Source organism: Scyliorhinus canicula, chromosome 16 (genome assembly GCF_902713615.1).
Source record: "Scyliorhinus canicula chromosome 16, sScyCan1.1, whole genome shotgun sequence".
In the NCBI taxonomy this organism is placed as follows: Eukaryota; Metazoa; Chordata; class Chondrichthyes; order Carcharhiniformes; family Scyliorhinidae; genus Scyliorhinus; species Scyliorhinus canicula.
In genome coordinates, this window is record NC_052161.1 from 54,518,107 (window position 1) to 54,535,892 (window position 17,786).

General features: G+C 47.6%; 1 protein-coding gene across 2 annotated transcripts in view; it reads left to right on the top strand.

Annotated features, from left to right (window-relative positions):
• The window catches only part of kif11 (kinesin family member 11), an 85,058-nt gene that overhangs the window by 56,998 nt on the left and 10,274 nt on the right, over positions 1–17,786 (top strand). For both annotated transcript variants that reach the window (XM_038822005.1, XM_038822006.1), the window contains exons 15-20: positions 3,644–3,851; positions 5,840–6,012; positions 14,434–14,559; positions 15,737–15,895; positions 15,989–16,128; positions 16,345–16,624. In XM_038822005.1, coding sequence (XP_038677933.1) covers positions 3,644–3,851; positions 5,840–6,012; positions 14,434–14,559; positions 15,737–15,895; positions 15,989–16,128; positions 16,345–16,624 — 1,086 coding nt within the window. The remainder of the gene's footprint in view (positions 1–3,643; positions 3,852–5,839; positions 6,013–14,433; positions 14,560–15,736; positions 15,896–15,988; positions 16,129–16,344; positions 16,625–17,786) is intronic.

Genomic DNA, 17,786 nt, shown 5'->3' on the forward strand with positions numbered 1-17,786 from the left:
TGCTAGTTTTTTAAAAAACTTATTTTATTACAAACTTGTATCAAAGCGGTTACAGCAAGTAAACGCCTTGGGAAGCATACTTCCCAACAATCAACTATACAGTCTGTACAGATTTTCCCCCTTTTTTTTTCACCCACCCCCTGTGAGCCCCTTAACTCGTACTTTATCATCTCTAACCGCAGGAAGTCGTACAGGTCACCCAACGATGCTGCTGCCCCTGGTGGCAATACTGACCGCCGCTCCAGCAAAATTTGCCGCCGAGCAATCAGAGGCGAAGGCCACGACGTCGACCCTCCTCCCTCTCCATGTGCTCCAGCTTTTCTGAAACCCCAAATATCGCCACCTAAGGGTCAGAGTCCTCCACCTTCACTATCCTGGCTAAGACCGCGAACACTCCCGCCCAGAATCTTTCCAATTTTTCGGAACCCCAAAATATGTGTGTGTGATTCGTTGGCCCCACCCACACCTCACACTCATCTGCTACCCCATGAAAGAACTCACTTATTCTCACCCGAGTCATATGCACCCTGTATCATATGCACCTTAAACTGTATCAGGCTCATCCTTGCACAAGAGATGGTCCAGTTTACCCTTCGCAGTGCCTTACTCCATACTCCCCAATTGATCTCCATTCCCAACTCCGCTTTCCATTTCTCCTTGATCTTCACCTCCCCCAGCCACTTATTTATATCCCCAATTTTTCCCTCCCCTTCCACATCCGGAAGCAACAGTTACTCCAGCAGGGTGTATCTTGGCAACGTAGGGAACTCCCTCCAGACCTTTTCATGCAAAGTCCCTAATCTGCAGATACCTGAACTCACTACCCCTCAACAGCTCTACCCTCTCCCTTAGCTCCTCCAGACTTGCAAACCCTTCCTCCAAATACAACTCCCTCACCTTGGCCAGCCCCACCCCTCCACCTATCCATTCTTCCCCCCCCCCCCCCCCCCCCCCCCCAACCACCACCACCACCGGCTCAAACCCATGAGGGTAGACGAGGTTAGAGCAGTTGATGTGGTGTATATGGATTTCAGTAAAGCGTTTGATAAGGTTCCCCATGGTCGGCTATTGCAGAAAATACGGAGGCTGGGGATTGAGGGTGATTTAGAGATGTGGATCAGAAATTGGCTAGTTGAAAGAAGACAGAGGGTGGTGGTTGATGGCAAATGTTCAGAATGGAGTTCAGTTACGAGTGGCGTACCACAAGGATCTGTTCTGGGGTCGTTGTTGTTTGTCATTTTTATAAATGACCTAGAGGAGGGCACAGAAGGTTGGGTGAGTAAATTTGCAGACGACACTAAAGTCGGTGGAGTTGTAGACAGTGGAAGGATGTTGCAGGTTACAGAGGGACATAGATAAGCTGCAGAGCTGGGCTGAGAGGTGGCAAATGGAGTTTAATGTAGAGAAGTGTGAGGTGATTCACTTTGGAAAGAAAAACAGGAATGCGGAATATTTGGCTAATGGTAAAATTCTTGGCAGTGTGGATGAGCAGAGGGATCTCGGTGTCCATGTACATAGATCCCTGAAAATTGCCACCCAGGTTGATAGGGTTGTGAAGAAGGCCTATGGTGTGTTGGCCTTTATTGGTAGAGGGATTGAGTTCCGGAGCCATGAGGTCATGTTGCAGCTGTACAAAACTCTGGTACGGCCGCATTTGGAGTATTGCGTACAGTTCTGGTCGCCTCATTATAGGAAGGACGTGGAAGCTTTGGAACGGGTGCAGAGGAGATTTACCAGGATGTTGCCTGGTATGGAGGGAAAATCTTATGAGGAAAGGCTGATGGACTTGAGGTTGTTTTCGTTAGAGAGAAGAAGGTTAAGAAGTGACTTAATAGAGGCATACAAAATGATTAGAGGGTTAGATAGGGTGGACAGTGAGAGCCTTCTCCCGCGGATGGAGGTGGCTAGCACGAGGGGACATAGCCTTAAATTGAGGGGTAATAGATATAGGACAGACGTCAGAGGTAGGTTTTTTACGCAAAGAGTGGTGAGGCCGTGGAATGCCCTACCTGCAACAGTAGTGAACTCGCCAACATTGAGGGCATTTAAAAGTTTATTGGATAAGCATATGGATGATAATGGCATAGTGTAGGTTAGATGGCCTTTAGTTTTTGACTTCCCATGTTGGTGCAACATCGTGGGCCGAAGGGCCTGTACTGCGCTGTATCGTTCTATGAATATCACAGAAAGGCGTTAGTATCACCATCCCTTCCATCCTAAAATGCCTCCTCAGCTGATTCCATATCTTCACCGTGGACTGCACCACTGGGCTCCCTGAATACCTACTCGGAGCCATTGGCAATGCTGCCATCACTATAGCCCTCAAACTGGACCCCTTACAAGATTCCTCCTCCAGCCTAACCCACTCTACCCCTTCTCCTTCCCACCACCGCCGCACCTTGCCTATATTCGCCGCCCAATAATAATGAAGCAAGTTCAGAAACGAATGAAGCAAGTTCAGAAACGCCAACCCCCCCCCCCCCCCCCCCGCTGCCTCTCCTGTAGCAGGGTCTTCCCCACCCTCTATATCTTCCCTGCCCATACAAAGTCCAAGATGATCGTGTCCCACCTCATGCTTTTGATGACAAAATGTTTAATATTGAGGTGAAGGTAGTCTTTTATTTAATAATTTTTTATTGTCACAAGTAGGCTTACATTAGCACTGCAATGAAGTTACTGTGAAAAGCCTCTTGTAGCCACATTCTGGCACCTGTTCGGGTACACGGAGAATTCAGAATGTCCAATTCATCTTGCATGAATGCCTTTAGGACTTGTGGGCGGAAACCAGACACCTGGAAGAAGCCCACGCTGTAGATATTTCAGTAGATATTCACAGATGCTACGTGGCTGCTCTAACCTTCTGCCAGTTAACAGCCCAGTTTTCAACCTGTCATCCAGCTAAAAAGGTTGCAGTTTTAAATTGGTGCAGACTGGCAGAGAAGCTCAGCCAGTGTGTTCCATAGTATCAGCAGTGAGCTTTTCTTAAGATCTAGAGAATCAATGCATGTTACTGTTTTGTCCATCAGAATCTTGAAATGTATGATTCACTAATTGTACAATGTACAATAAAGCCTGTTGCATGTAAATAAACATTGCTAATTTCCTGTCCGAACCTTGATCTACTGATTGGATATTCAGTCTGCATTTCAAAGACCAGATTTATGTGCTGAAGCACATAAAACATTGCAGCAGCTGTTTGCGGAGATGATAATGTCTGTTTTATAGCAATGTTAAATTATGTTGTCTGCCTAACGCATGAAATAGATGCTGATTCTGTTTGTCGTCTTGAGACTTTCTGAATTGATATTGAAGATCTTTTGTGGTTTCGTTGACCATTTCAGACACATTGGCCCAAAACTCTGGAATTCACTCCCTCGACCCCTCTCACCACCTTTTTTAAGACGCACTCATCACTTTGGCGAAGTTTATGGTTACTTGTTCTAATGTCTATATGCTTCTCTGACTTGGCATCAAATTATTTCCCTGATTTTCGCTCGCGTGAAGCACTGGAGCATATTAACATTCAAGGTGTTGCATAAATTTACGTACACAACAAGACTTTTCCTTCCTTCTCTATTGCTCGTTTCAGTTGGATGTTTTGCTGTCATATTCTAACTTGAACAAACGTGTTCATTTGTTTCAGTTGCTGCAAACCGCTGAAGACAGTACAAAAGATGTATCTGGTCTCCATGCTAAACTTGACCGCAAAAAAATGGTTGAATTTCATAACTGCAAAGCACAGGACAGCTTTGTGAAGCAGATGAATGACCTGTTTTCTGAAATGCAGAGGAAAACTGATGAAACATGTCTAAAGCAGCAGGAAGTGCTTGCTTTCTGTACAAAGTCAGTTGGTAAGTTTTTTTGCTTAATTCTGATTGGGTTTTTTTGATAACCCAACTCCAATTTCTGTTCACAAATAGATCATAGAATAGAATCGCTACAGTGTAGAAGGAGGCCAGTGAGTCTATACAAACCCTCTGAAAGAGCATTCTACCTAGGACCACTCCTCCGCCCTATCCCCATAAACCCACCTAACCTTTTGGACACTCGGGCAATTTATCATGGCCATTTATCATGGCCAATCTGTGTTAACTGCAGATCTTCGGACTGTCGGAGAAAATCCACCCCAGGAGAATGTACAAAACTCCACAAAGATAGTCACCTGAGGTCAGAATTTAACCCGGGTCCCTGGCATTGAGACAACAGTGCCAGCCACTATGCTTCAGATATTTGGAAAGAAAGTTTCTCTTTGTGATGTGACTAAATTTAAGCTAATTGTTTTACTTATTTAAAAATAAAGCTTAAAATGTTTATCCGGCATTCCAATAACTTTAGTTTAAAATGACTGAACTATAAATGTAATGTAGTAAACCCCGGGTCTCTTGCCCTCGCTCCAATATTTTGAAATCGAGACCTTCAAAGCGGTAGCAGTAAAACAAAATTGCACTGCTAATTTGTGCTTTATTACAATTTATGGATGATCGAGTAATCAGTAAGCAACTTTGGCAACCTCGCATGCTAAATTTAGGGTGGATGTGTATTACAGCCGTACCTTTTGGATGCAGGGGAAAATAGTTAATTTTAGTAACATCTTTTATACCAGTTATTCTCTTCTCCCCTACCTCGCCCCAGGTGCTGCTCAGTCACTCACCGGATATGCAATACTACCAAGAACAGAGAGCAGTACCATGAAAGACGGTGCATTTCGCAACTGTAACACAAAGTGTGTCTCTATTAAAGGCGCAATTGCTATGGTTTCCTGGTCAGTTAGAAGATTGATCTTAATCAGATCTTCCCTTCAAATGTAGACAAAGTAGAATTTAATGCACAAGAAGTCCTAATCAAACAGTAGTACTCGATTGGACGACCCTCCCTTTCTCTCTCTTTCTCTCTTTCCCCCCCCCCCCCCCCACACAGACAAACAGGCACACACAGACACTACTGTGTTCAGTCTGGTTTACCAGAATCTTCATGGGGCTGCAATAGATTATAAGCAAAATGGAATAGAGAAATTTACTTTGGAAGTATGAGATTAGGACAAGAGAACATGCATTTAAACTAATAGACAAGTATAAGACTAATAGGGCGGCACGGTGGCACAGTGGTTAGCATTGCTGCCTACGGCGCTGAGGACCCGGGTTCGAATCCCGGCCCTGGGTCACTGTCTGTGAGGAGTTTGCACATTCTCCCCGTGTCTGCGTGGGTTTCACCCCCACAACCCAAAGATGTGCAGGTTAGGTGGATTGGCCACGTTAAATTGCCCCTTAATTGGAAAAAATGAATTGGATATTCTAAATTTCAAAAAAAAAATTTTTTTTTAAAAGTATAAGACTAATATCAGAAGTTCTTCATTAAGAATTGCATGGAAGAGCTTTCCAGATAAAACCGTGGAATCATTTAAGAAATTCAAGGTTTGATTGAACATGTAAATCCATTTTTGTGCTGTCATTTTGTAGTCAAACTTAATCTAGTGAAGGCCAACATTCTGACTATTGATGAGCTTGCGCCAAATGCAAATGAGCTGAATCAAATCTATAATCTACCTAGTATCTGGTCAAATTTGTCCTTGGGTGACCTTTTTATTAGGCCACGGGTGAAGTCAGTGGAATTAGCCCTATAACTGTGGTGGCTTTGGATTACTAATATGTAGTGAAATTAACTCTTTTGTAGATGACTGAGGCCCCCTACTGGAACATTTCATTATACTGTGGCGGTCATCCATGAAAATGATCAAAGGCTCAAGTTAATTGTTTCAAGACGGGAATGGTTGCCAACAAAAGTAGTTTTTCGTTTTGTTCTGGTCCCTTCAGTTTCTTGACCAAGCTATTTTTTTTTTCAGGTGACATCCTGAGTGCAAATGCTTCTGCATTTAGTTCTACCATATCTGTAGTGGCCACTTCTTTTACATCAGTCAAGGAAATGGTTTATTCCGAAGTGTCGCAAAGTCTTCAGGAACTGCTTCAGCAGGAAAGTCTGACTCGACAGTCGGTGAATGATGTGCAAAAGGCCATAGTAAGTTCATTGAGAGATGCATGGAGAGGGCCAACTAGTGTCTCATTATACTTCAGCCATTGTGTGTAGATGTCCTTTCTGTCTATCAGTTTTGTATGTTCCTCATTTCTCCCGACTTCTTGTGGAAGTTGTAACAAATGAAGTTTGTAAGATTGTTTAAGTTACGGCAAAGTGAAGGAATTATAGGGGTCATGTGGCCTGTTTTGAATTCCACCTACCAACCAGTCTTAGTTGTAAGGGCGAGGGGGGATTGTTTTACTTAAAAGTGGCTGCGTTGACGGTGGATAGATTGTTGGTCTTCAAGTCCGAGGGCGACGTTAGGTTTTGTAAACAGTTAAACTTTAAACTGTCTATTTTAATTCAAATTTTTAATTTAAAACGTTTACGTTCTAGAGGATATCTAATTAGCATTCGTGCCTGGATACAAGACCCATGTGATGCACAATGATCGGCTTTGAGAGGGGAAGAAGCCATTATACAATTGAATTGCACGTTTTTTCTAAAATAAATACTCTAAACTGCAGTAAAGACCCCCTCTCCTCCATTTAAAATGACTGAAAAGCTATTATTTCAGGGTCATCTTTTATTGTGTCCCTATTTACATTGTTTATACATGTTCATCTTGCCACTTTAAGTAAAACTGAACTTTTCAAACATGATCAGGCTGCAAGAATTCAAGATAGTAGAAATAGACCAGAGGTCCTTGTTGTTCACCATGCAGGATGTAGGTGGAAGCTCATGCTCCTATTGAAGAGACAAAGTTCCTGCAAGATTAGTCTAGCTTTGGCCAGAATGAGAGATCTATGTCCTTCACCGAAAAGTCAGCTCAGGGGAGTAGAAAGTATCTGGCTGGCAAAGGAAAAAGCTGAGAATAGCTTTGAACTGGTTCCTGAAGGCACAAGTTTTGGTTAAGGGCGGGGGAGGGGAGTGTTTTACTAAGTGAACATGTGTAAAAGTGGCACGGTGAACATGTACAAAATATGTAAATATGGACACAGTAAAAGATGACCCTGATATAATAGCTTTTCAGTAATTTAAAATTATGGGGGGGGGTCTTTACTGAAGTTTAGAGTATGTTATTTTTTTTTCCAATTAAGGGGCAATTTAGTGTAGCCAATTCACCTACCCTGCACATGTGTGTCTCCGTTCTACAACTGCCGACACTTTCTGCTGCCTCACTCGAGTGTATATTTGCATATAGTCTCCAATGACCAGTGTTGGAAGCCATTGGAGCACAGTATTACATTCAAGTGCAGTACTGGCACTACCTACCACCCATGTGTGGTTCCAGCATTGGTGTTTATGTTGTGGTCAGGAGCTGGCCAATTTCTCTCCTGAGGAGCTGAAACTAATTCAATCCAAGGCAATCTGAACATTTTTGAGTTATAATTATGAAACATTTCTGCAGGTCTCTGACTTTTTAAAATAAAATGCAGAGATTCCTTTCACTGACGTAACCTTAAAGTTATATGCAGTGTTGAGGTCTCGGGTTCGGTTCCAGGTCACTATCCATGTGGAGTCTGCACATTCACCCTGTGTTTACGTGGGTTTCCAGGAGCAGTGAATCTGAATGAAGCCCACCTGCAACCATAAGGAAATCTTGTTCTCGAACCGTCAGCCAATCTGGCCTGCAGCACTAGAATGCAATCGTGGTTGCTTCTAGGACTGCTCAGGGACCCATAAGTGAAGATGTCTTGAATTGCAGGAGCAGGGGACCTGTGTGTTGAGGGGTAGCATGTGGTGCTAGGGCAATAGATTGGACACCTCCCACCAATCTTTCTTTTCGCTTCAATTCGCTTAAACAAAATTGTGAGTGGAGTTCTTAATAACCAGTTTTTTCTTTCAGAGACTAGAAGTTCACATTTAATGAGTGCTCTGCTTATGAATATTGAATAGGCTTATTAAACATTAAAGTTGCATCAGATTTTGGAGAAAATTACATTTTATTCCTTGCTGCTACAGAAGAAACTATCATCTCATTTGTGAAATATTTGGATGGGCATTTTATTTTTTTTAAAATAATTTTTATTGAAATTTTTCGATACAAACATTTACCCCTACTACATTTTAAATTATAACACAACAAATCCCCCCTGGAAAACCCTCCCCGCGCCCTCCCCCGCGCGCACCCCCCCACCCTCCCCCCCCCCCCCCCCCCCGCGCTACCAGTCTAGCAACCAAACCGTTTTTCCCTTTCTGCCGATGGCCTCGGGCAGTCATTGCCCGCGACCCCCGCTGACGTGCTCCCTTCGTTGCTATCCCCCCCCCCCCTCCCTTCCCCCCCCCCTTTCTCCCCGGGTTGCTGCTGTTTCGGCCTCCAGTTCCTATCTCTGATCCAGAAAGTCAAGGAAGGGCTGCCACCGCCGGAAGAACCCCTGTACCGACCCTCTCAGGGCGAATTTGATTCTTTCCAATTGGATGAAGCTTGCCATGTCGTTTAACCAGGTGGTAACACTTGGTGGCCTTGTGTCCCTCCACTGAATCAAGATCCTTCTCCGAGCTACCAAGGACGCAAAGGCCAATATTCCGGCCTCCCCTGCCTCCTGTACTCCTGGCTCCACCCCAACCCCAAAAATCGCTAGCCCCCACCCTGGTTTGACCCTGGTTCCCACCACTCTCGATACCGTCCCCGCCACCCCCTCCCAGAACTCTTCCAGTGCCGGGCACATCCAGAACATATGTACATGGTTCGCAGGGCTTCCCGAACACCTAACACACCTGTCCTCACCCCCGAAGAACCGACTCATCCTAGTCCCCGTCATATGGGCTCTGTGCAGCACCTTAAATTGGATGAGGCCCAACCTTGCGCACGACGACGACGAATTGACCCTCTCTAAGGCATCCGCCCATGTCCCATCTTCTATCTGCTCTCCCAGCTCCGCTTCCCACTTGTCTTTCAGCTCCTCTATCGATACCTCCTCCACCTCCTGCATTATTTTGTAGATGTCCGAGACCTTCCCTTCTCCGACCCAGACCCCTGACAGCACCCTATCACTCACCCCTCTATCGGGAAGCAAGGGAAATCCTTCCACCTGTCGTCTGGCAAATGCCTTCACCTGCAGGTATCTAAACGTGTTCCCCGGGGAGAGCTCAAATTTCTCCTCCAGCTCTCCCAGGCTCGCAAACCTCCCCTCTATGAACATGTCCCTCAGTTGCCTGATGCCCGCCCTGTGCCAGCTCTGGAATCCCCCGCCAGTGTTCCCCGGGACAAATCTGTGGTTCCCTCTCAGTGGCGCCGCCATCAGACCCCCCACTTCCCCCCTGTGTCGCCTCCACTGCCCCCAAATTTTAAGGGTGGCCGCCACTACCGGACTCGTGGTATACCTTGTGGGGGGGAGCGGCCATGGTGCCGTTACTAGCGCCCCCAGGCTTGTATTGCCGCAGGACGCCCTCTCCATACGTTTCCAAGCTGCCCCCTCCCCCTCCATCACCCACTTGCGCACCATCGATGCGTTCGCCGCCCAGTAGTATTCAGAAAGATTGGGTAGCGCTAATCCTCCACTGTCCCTACTCCGTTCCAAGAAAATCCTTCTCACTCTAGGGGTGCCATGTGCCCACACATAGCCCATAATGCTGCTAGTTACCTTCTTGAAGGCCCTGGGGAGAAAGATGGGCAAGCATTGGAACAGAAACAAGAACCTCGGGAGGACCGTCATTTTGACTGACTGCACCCTCCCTGCTAGCGACAGCGGTACCATGTCCCACCTCTTGAACTCCTCCTCCATCTGCTCCACCAGCCTTGAAAAGTTCAGCTTGTGGAGGGTCCCCCAGTTCCTTGCCACCTGCACCCCCAAGTACCTGAAGCTCTTTACTGCTCTCTTAAAGGGGAGCCGCCCAATTCCCTCCCCCTGATCTCCCGGGTGTATCACAAAGACCTCACTTTTACCCACATTTAATTTATATCCCGAAAAGTCCCCAAACTCCGCTAGTATTTCCATTACCTCCGGCATTCCCCCTTCCGGGTCTGCCACATACAACAACAAATCATCCGCATAGAGTGATACCCGATGTTCCTCCCCTCCCCTTGTCAGTCCTCTCCACCCCCCTGAACCCCTCAGTGCCATCGCCAACGGTTCGATCGCTAATGCAAATAGTAAGGGGGATAGGGGGCATCCCTGCCTGGTACCTCGATGGAGCCCAAAATACTCTGACCTCCTCCCGTTTGTAACCACACTCGCCATCGGGGCCGAATACAGCAGCTTCACCCACTTGATAAATCCCTCCCCAAACCCAAACCGTTCCAGCGTCTCCCACAGGTATTCCCACTCCACCCTATCGAATGCCTTCTCCGCATCCAGTGCTACCACTATCTCAGCCTCCCCCTCCACTGCTGGCATCATGATCACATTCAACAGTCTCCGGACATTTGTGTTAAGTTGTCGTCCCTTTACGAACCCCGTCTGGTCCTCATGGATTACCCCTGGCACACAATCCTCTATTCTGGTTGCCAGGACCTTTGCCAACAGTTTGGCATCTACATTCAAGAGGGAGATAGGCCTGTAGGACCCGCACTGTACAGGGTCTTTGTCCCGCTTCAGGATCAAGGAGATCAGGGCCTGTGACATTGTCGGGGGCAGAACCCCCCCCTCTCGCGCCTCATTGAAGGCTCGCACCAGCACTGGACCCACCAAGTCCACATACTTCTTATAAAATTCCACCGGGAACCCATCCGGCCCCGGCGCCTTCCCCGCCTGCATCTGGCCTATCCCTTTAACTAGCTCCTGCAGCTCTATCGGCGCCCCCAGCCCCTCCACCCGTTCCTCCTGGACCTTTGGGAACCTCAATCTATCGAGGAAGTTCTCCATTCCCCCCCTCCTCCTGGGCGGCTCAGACCGGTACAATTCCCTGTAGAAATCCCTGAAGACCCCGTTCACCTCTTGCCCCTTCTGCACTACGTTCCCTCCCTTCTCTCTCACTCCCCCAATCTCTCTGGCTGCATCTCGCTTGCGCAGCTGGTGTGCCAGCATCCTGCTCGCCTTTTCCCCGTACTCATAGACCGCGCCCTGTGCCCTTCTCCATTGCGTCTCCGCCTTCCTAGTGGTCAGTAGGTCAAACTGGGCCTGTAAACTGCGCCGCTCCCTCAACAGCCCCTCCTCTGGTGTCTCCGCATATCTCCTGTCCACTTCTATAAGTTCCCCCACCAGTCTCTCCCTCTCCTGCCTCTCCTTCCTTTCTCTGTGTGCCCTTATGGAGATCAGCTCTCCTCTGATCACTGCTTTCAGGGCCTCCCAGACTACCCCCACCTTCACCTCGCCCGTGTCGTTCGTGCCCAGATATCTCTCAATGCCCTTCCGGACCCTTCCGCACACCTCATCGTCCGCCAGCAGCCCCACATCCAGGCGCCACAACGGGCGCTGGTCCCGTGCTTCCCCCAGTTCTACCTCTACCCAGTGTGGTGCATGGTCCGAAATCGCAATGGCCGAGTACTCCGTGTCCTGCACTCTCGAAATCAGCCCCCTGCTCAGTACAAAAAAGTCTATTCTGGAGTACACCCTGTGGACGTGGGAGAAAAAAGAATACTCCCTCGCCCTTGGCCTGCCAAATCTCCAAGGGTCTACCCCCCCCATCTGCTCCATGAACCCCCTTAGCACCTCTGCCGCTGCCGGCCTCCTATTCGTCCTGGAACTCGATCTGTCCAGCCCAGGGTCGAGCACTGTATTGAAGTCCCCCCCCATGATCAGGCCCCCTGCCTCCAGACCCGGAATGAGGCCCAACAGGCGCCTCATAAAACCCGCGTCATCCCAATTCGGGGCATACACATTCACCAGCACCACATTCTCTCCCTGCAGCCTACCCTTCACCATCACGTACCTACCCTCCTTATCTGCTACCACCTGCGCCGCCACGAACGACACCCTCTTTCCCACCAAAATCGCCACCCCCCCGGTTCTTTGCGTCCAAGCCTGAGTGGAACACCTGTCCCACCCACCCCCTTCTCAGGCGTACCTGGTCTACTACTCTCAAGTGAGTCTCCTGCAACATTGCCACATCCGCCTGCAGTCCCTTTAGGTGTGAAAAAACCCTTGATCTCTTGACCGGCCCATTCAGCCCCCTCACGTTCCAAGTAATCAACCGGGTCGCGGAGCGACCCGTCCCTTTCCCCTGTCTATTAGCCATGTCCTGTCCCCTGTTCGCCCCGGGTCGACCCTCCCCTTCTGACCCGTTCCCCATGGCGATGGCCCCTCCCCCTCTCTCCTCCCGTTCTTCCCTTCCCGTCCTCGGCCTTTCCAGCAGCAACCCGGTATCCCCCCCTAACCCCCCTTCCCCCCCCCCCCCCCCCCTGGCTAGGACCCCTCCTAGCCGCGGTGTATCCACCATCGTACTCCCGAGAGTCAGCTGGTTTTCGCTGACCCGGCTGCCCCTGCCACACTCCGACTCCTCCCGATGTGGGGGGGAGGGGCCTCCCCCCCCCCCCCTTGCCATCCCTCTCTGACCCCGCTTCAGCGCGGGAAAAGCCGCCATTGCTGGCCACACCCCACTCTTCTCTCCTCCCCCTTCCTCCGTCCCGCGCGCGGGAAACAGGGGAAAGCCCGCGCTTTCGCCCGGCCACACCCTACCCCGCCATCTTCCATTCCACCCCCGTCCCCATCCAAGCCCATAAAAAAGCCCCCTTAAAACGAGAGGAAGAAAAAAGAGAAAAAGAAAACACGCATAACCAACTTGCACCCCCCCCGTCCCGCCTCCCCAACTTAACAATATAACAATATAAATAACAAATCTCAAATAAATACATAAATACATAACTATGCCTGCATAACTAAATAACTACCCAATAATAACGTATTTAACCATCACCCTCCATCGAACAGAACAGTAACCATAACCCTTAAAGAACAGATCAAAAAAACAGTAAAAAAGCCCCCCCTACAACAACAATAATTAAGGGAAGTTGGCAACGGGAAGAGACACACAAAAAGGAACAAAGAAACCCCCCATAACACAAGTTTCAAAGAAACCAAACGATCCATCAACTTTAACCAAGTTCCGACCTGGCCTAAGAAAGACATGGGCCACTTGATCAGTCAAGGGTACTCGGGCGGCCTCGACCGCCGGCGTTCCCAAGTTCTAGTTCAGGTCCAGCTTTTCCTCCCGAACAAAAGTCCATGCCTCCTCTGGGGTCTCAAAGTAATGGTGCTGGTCCTTGTAGGTGACCCACAAACGCGCTGGCTGCAGCATTCCGAACTTGATCCTCTTTGCGTGCAGCACCGCCTTCGTCCGGTTAAACCGGGCCCGCCGCTTTGCCACCTCCGCACTCCAGTCCTGATATATCCGCACCGTCGAATTCTCCCATTTGCTGCTTTTCTCCCTCTTGCCCCACCTCAGCACTTTCTCCCGATCACAGAAACGCTGGAATCGCACCAGCACCGCCCTCGGGGGCTCGTTCGCCCTAGGCCGCCTAGCCATGACCCGATATGCTTCTTCCAGCTCCAGGGGCGATGGACCGGCCCCCTCTCCCATCAGGGAGCTCAGCATCTCCGCTACATATTTCGGGAGATCAGGCCCCTCCAGGCCTTCTGCTAGGCCCAGGATCCTCAAGTTCTTCCGCCTCATTCGAGTGTCCAGCTCCTCAAAGCGGCTCTGCCATTTCAGGTGGAGTGCCTCGTGCACCTCCACCTTTCCCATGAGGACCGTGGCCTCCTCCTCCCTTGCAGTCATCTCCTGCTGCAGCTCTCTTATCGACGCCTCTTGGGTCGCCTGGGCCCCCATCAGCCTTGTGGTCGTCGCGTTCATAGACTCTAAGAGTTCCACTTTCAGCTCCGTAAAACACCGGAGGAGAGCGGCCTGCTGCTCCTCCGCCCATTTTCTCCAATCTTCTAGTGCGCCACCGGCCGCCATTTTGGTCCTCTTCCCCCGCTTTTTTCGGGGAGCTGCTGCCGCTTTTTTTGTCGCCCCACTCCGAGTACCGACCATAAAGTTGGTCTCACTCTCCTCAGGGAGCCTTCCCCCACCGGGATTCGTCTTTACAGTACCGTCGGGGCCCTCCAATCGGCCCTTAAACACCTTTGTCGCAGGAGCTGCCAAATGTGCGACTTAGCTGGTCATAGCCGCAACCGGAAGTCTGGATGGGCATTTTAGTGTCATAACCTCCAGGGCTATAGAGAAGAGCTAGAAAGCGAGTTTGGCTGGATTGCCCTTTGTCAGCAGCCACAGACATGAAGGACTTTCGTCTGTGGCACCGTTTCTGTTTCCAGACATACTTATGTTATTGAAAAGTAAATTCAGTGCTGAAGGAACCATGTTTTGATTTTAACTTTGTTGCCTTATTCATCTGAACAATTTTATTTGGCTCAACCTCTAAAGAGGAAAATTCTCGATTCTGTCAAGTTGTTCATTGTCAATACAGAACCTACTGCATAATGGGGAGCAGTGAGGGTTGTTTTCGTGATGGGAAGTTTGTCCATTCTCTTTTTTTATTTTCAGGAGAAACATAAAGCGGAAATAGAAGAAGTGATCAAGAAGAATTTACAGCCCATTGTTACTTCCATAATGGAACTGAACAATTGTCATAAAATGAACATTGAGGCTTATTCTGGCATAGCGAAGAAGGTACTAATATTTTATCTAACAGTCTGATTGCATGAAGTTTCTGAATCCACACCCCATTGGTAAAATATTTTTACATCTCCCAAATGTAATAATCTTTATTGTCACTAGTAGGCTTCTATTGCAATGAAGTTACTGTGAAAAGTCCCTAGTCGGGCAGCATGGTGGCACAGTGGTTAGCATTGCTGCCTACGGCCCTGGGTCACTGTCTGTGTGGAGTTTGCACATTCTCCCCGTGTCTGCGTGGGTTTCGCCCCCACAACCCAAAGATGTGCAGGTTAGGTGATTTGGCCACGCTAAATTGCCCCTTAATTGGAAAATAAATTTTAAAAAAATAATTGGGTACTCTAAATTTATTTTTTAAATTTTAAAAGTCCCTAGTCGCCACATCGGTGTGTGGACCTATGGTTTTCGATCCGGTTCCCTTGGTCCATGGCAGCTTTTTCGAGGTCCCTAGACGTCGTCTCCTGGGCCTCTAGCCTCCACTCCATATTGTCAATTGCCTCCATTCTGAGGGCCGTTGTTTCTTCCACTGCCATCTCGATGGCTGCCAGGGGGACTCTTCTCATCTCTTTCCTGTGTCCCTGGAACTTGGAGGTGATGAAGCCTGCCAATTTGTCCATCAGCACTGGGAGCTCAAAGTTGGACCTTGCAGGTTCCGTACCTCCATGTGTGGATCTCCTGCTCCCAAGGCTGAGGTTTCCCTCTCTACTGGCTTTTCGACTGAGCAATTGGTTCTTTCCCAGCCTGTTTGCGGTCAATAGGGGTTGAAACTGGGGGATTGTAGGTACTTTTGGAGTCTATTGGGGTTAAAAGACCATAGTCGTAAGTTCTTAGACGAGAGCCACCTTTCTTGCGACCGCTCAGCTCACAGCTGCCACCGTAAGTCCTAAAACTCACTTTCTGCAGATGTTAATGAACTGTAGTTAGCAGGCAATTGTGCAGCAAAATGTATTCTTTTGAGGGGATAGAATAAGATTGAAAACAATTCCATTTGAAGCAAGACAGTGGATGACCATTTTGGTTTTCACCTTATTCAACTTTATTGCAGATTGACAAACTTGAGACAAAACTGAGGGCATGTCTTGGAACCCGTTGAGATCTTTTGTAATGGTGATGCATTTAATTTTCCACAACAGCCAGATTCTGTTTATTGTATGAATGTTTTTAATTGATTCAGATGGAAGTCATGAAAACGGATACGAACACCTTCTTTGGGCATCACAGCAAGATGCTTAATAAAATACAAGAAACCACTTGCAAAGCCCTGGGCATCAGTCAAAATGAGAATGAAAAACTCAAGCAAGAACTACTGAAATCACAGCAGGAGCAAATGGAGGTTCTGTGAAAATTAATTGGCACTGAAAATATTTTGAATATTATTTGTTGTTTTTTTTAATTGATTGATGGTTCGGCTCTGACTCTTCAATAGGGTTTTTCAAAAGTCATCTCCGATCTACAGAGTCAACTTGGTGAGTTAGCCCAGAAAACTGAGCTGAACTTTGACAGCATTCTAAAACAAAATGGAAATGTGCATCGCTCGCTGACTATGCTTCAGGATAATGTGCAGCTGTAAGTAACTGGATTTGCTTTTCTGTATTCCATTTAAATATGTTGAAATGTGAAAACGTGTTCTTTTTAGGTTCTGACCATTTGGCTGCCCACAAAATGCACATCATGCCAAAAGTTGGAGAATTAAAATTCTACGTCTTTCCTTTTGACTTGTACACTAATCACTACTCTTGTTTTATAAAGCCATCTGTTTCTGGGTTTTTTTTCCCCCTGTAGGCAATCTTCAAATGCTCTGGAGGATACAGCTTCCCACCAAGAGAAACTCGTGACTACTATAGACAGTTTGGCAAGTGAAATCAGAAAAACATCCAGTGAAGGGTTAACGGCTGCAGATAAGTCAAACATTGAATGCCAACAGCTCAGTTCTGGTATGCTGCTACTTTGCCAGGAAAGCAGCCAATGGTGTGAATCAACAGCAGACACCATCAACCTGTTCTGTCAGGATCAACTGAGTTTCCTTAATGGGAAGCAGAGGAGGTTGGAGAACCACAAGCAGGTAGGAGTTTGTAATTTGCCATAATTTTTTCTTGGGTTTGTCCCTGCATCAAGCATCCAGAAATCACTAAAAATATATTTCAATTAAATTAAACAACCTTTCAGTTATTAAGACTGGTATTTTGGAATGGAATTCAATTTGTTTTGAAAACATCAAAATACCAGCAACAATAGCAGCTTGTATTTTACATGGTGACTTTATAATAAAACATCTCAGGACGCTTTCAGGAACGTTTTTTTTTTGAGTACCCAATTATTTTTTTTCTATTAAGGAGCAATTTAGCGTGGCCAATCCACCGAACGCGCACATCTTTGGGGTGTGGGGGCGAGACCCACGCAGACACGGAGAATGTGTAAACTCCACCAGTGGGCCGGGATCAAACACGGGTCCTCAGCACCGTAGACAGCAGTGCTAACCACTGTGCCACCAGCTTTGTAGGAGTATTTGGCTGTATCCTTCTGGGCAAGGGGGTAGCTCAAAGATGCTTTGAGAAACCCCCTTGCCCAGAGGTTCCCAGGTAAAGTGTGTGCAGCAATTGCCAGGTAAGTGCAAACTTTCAAAGCTCAATTGCCTGCACTAGGAACCATCCAGAAATCTGATTTCAAAGCCCAAACTTTGAAGGAGGAGCAAGGCGAAGTAGCAAAACTGAGCAAGAAAAAATGGGGAACAGCAGTGAAAAAGAGGGGAAGGGAGAGAGGAGCTGAAGGGGGTGAGTAGGGGGATAGGGAGGATTGTGGGCTGAGCCAGCCAGATGGAAACAGACTGTAAATAGAGAAACCTAAAAAGGAACCTTTTGTGACTTGTAAATGAAAACGAACAGCAAAATATATAATTTTGAAAATGCCAATAAAAAGATTTTTTTTTTTTAAAGTAGGAGCAGAGTGGCAATCTGACCTTGGACTGCCTTTCCAAAGGTTCAGGCCATAGAAAGCGTCTAATGATGACCGTGAAATCCTTGTCGATTGTCGTCGAAACCCATCTGGTTCACTAATATCCTTTTTAGGGAAGGAAATCTGTCATCCTTACCTGGTCTGGCCTACATGTGACTCCAGACCCACAGCAATGTGGTTGACTCCTAACTGCCCCCTGAAGGACATTAAGGATGGGCAATGAATGTTGGCACAGCCTGTGATGCCCATGTCCCACGAACAAATAAAAAATA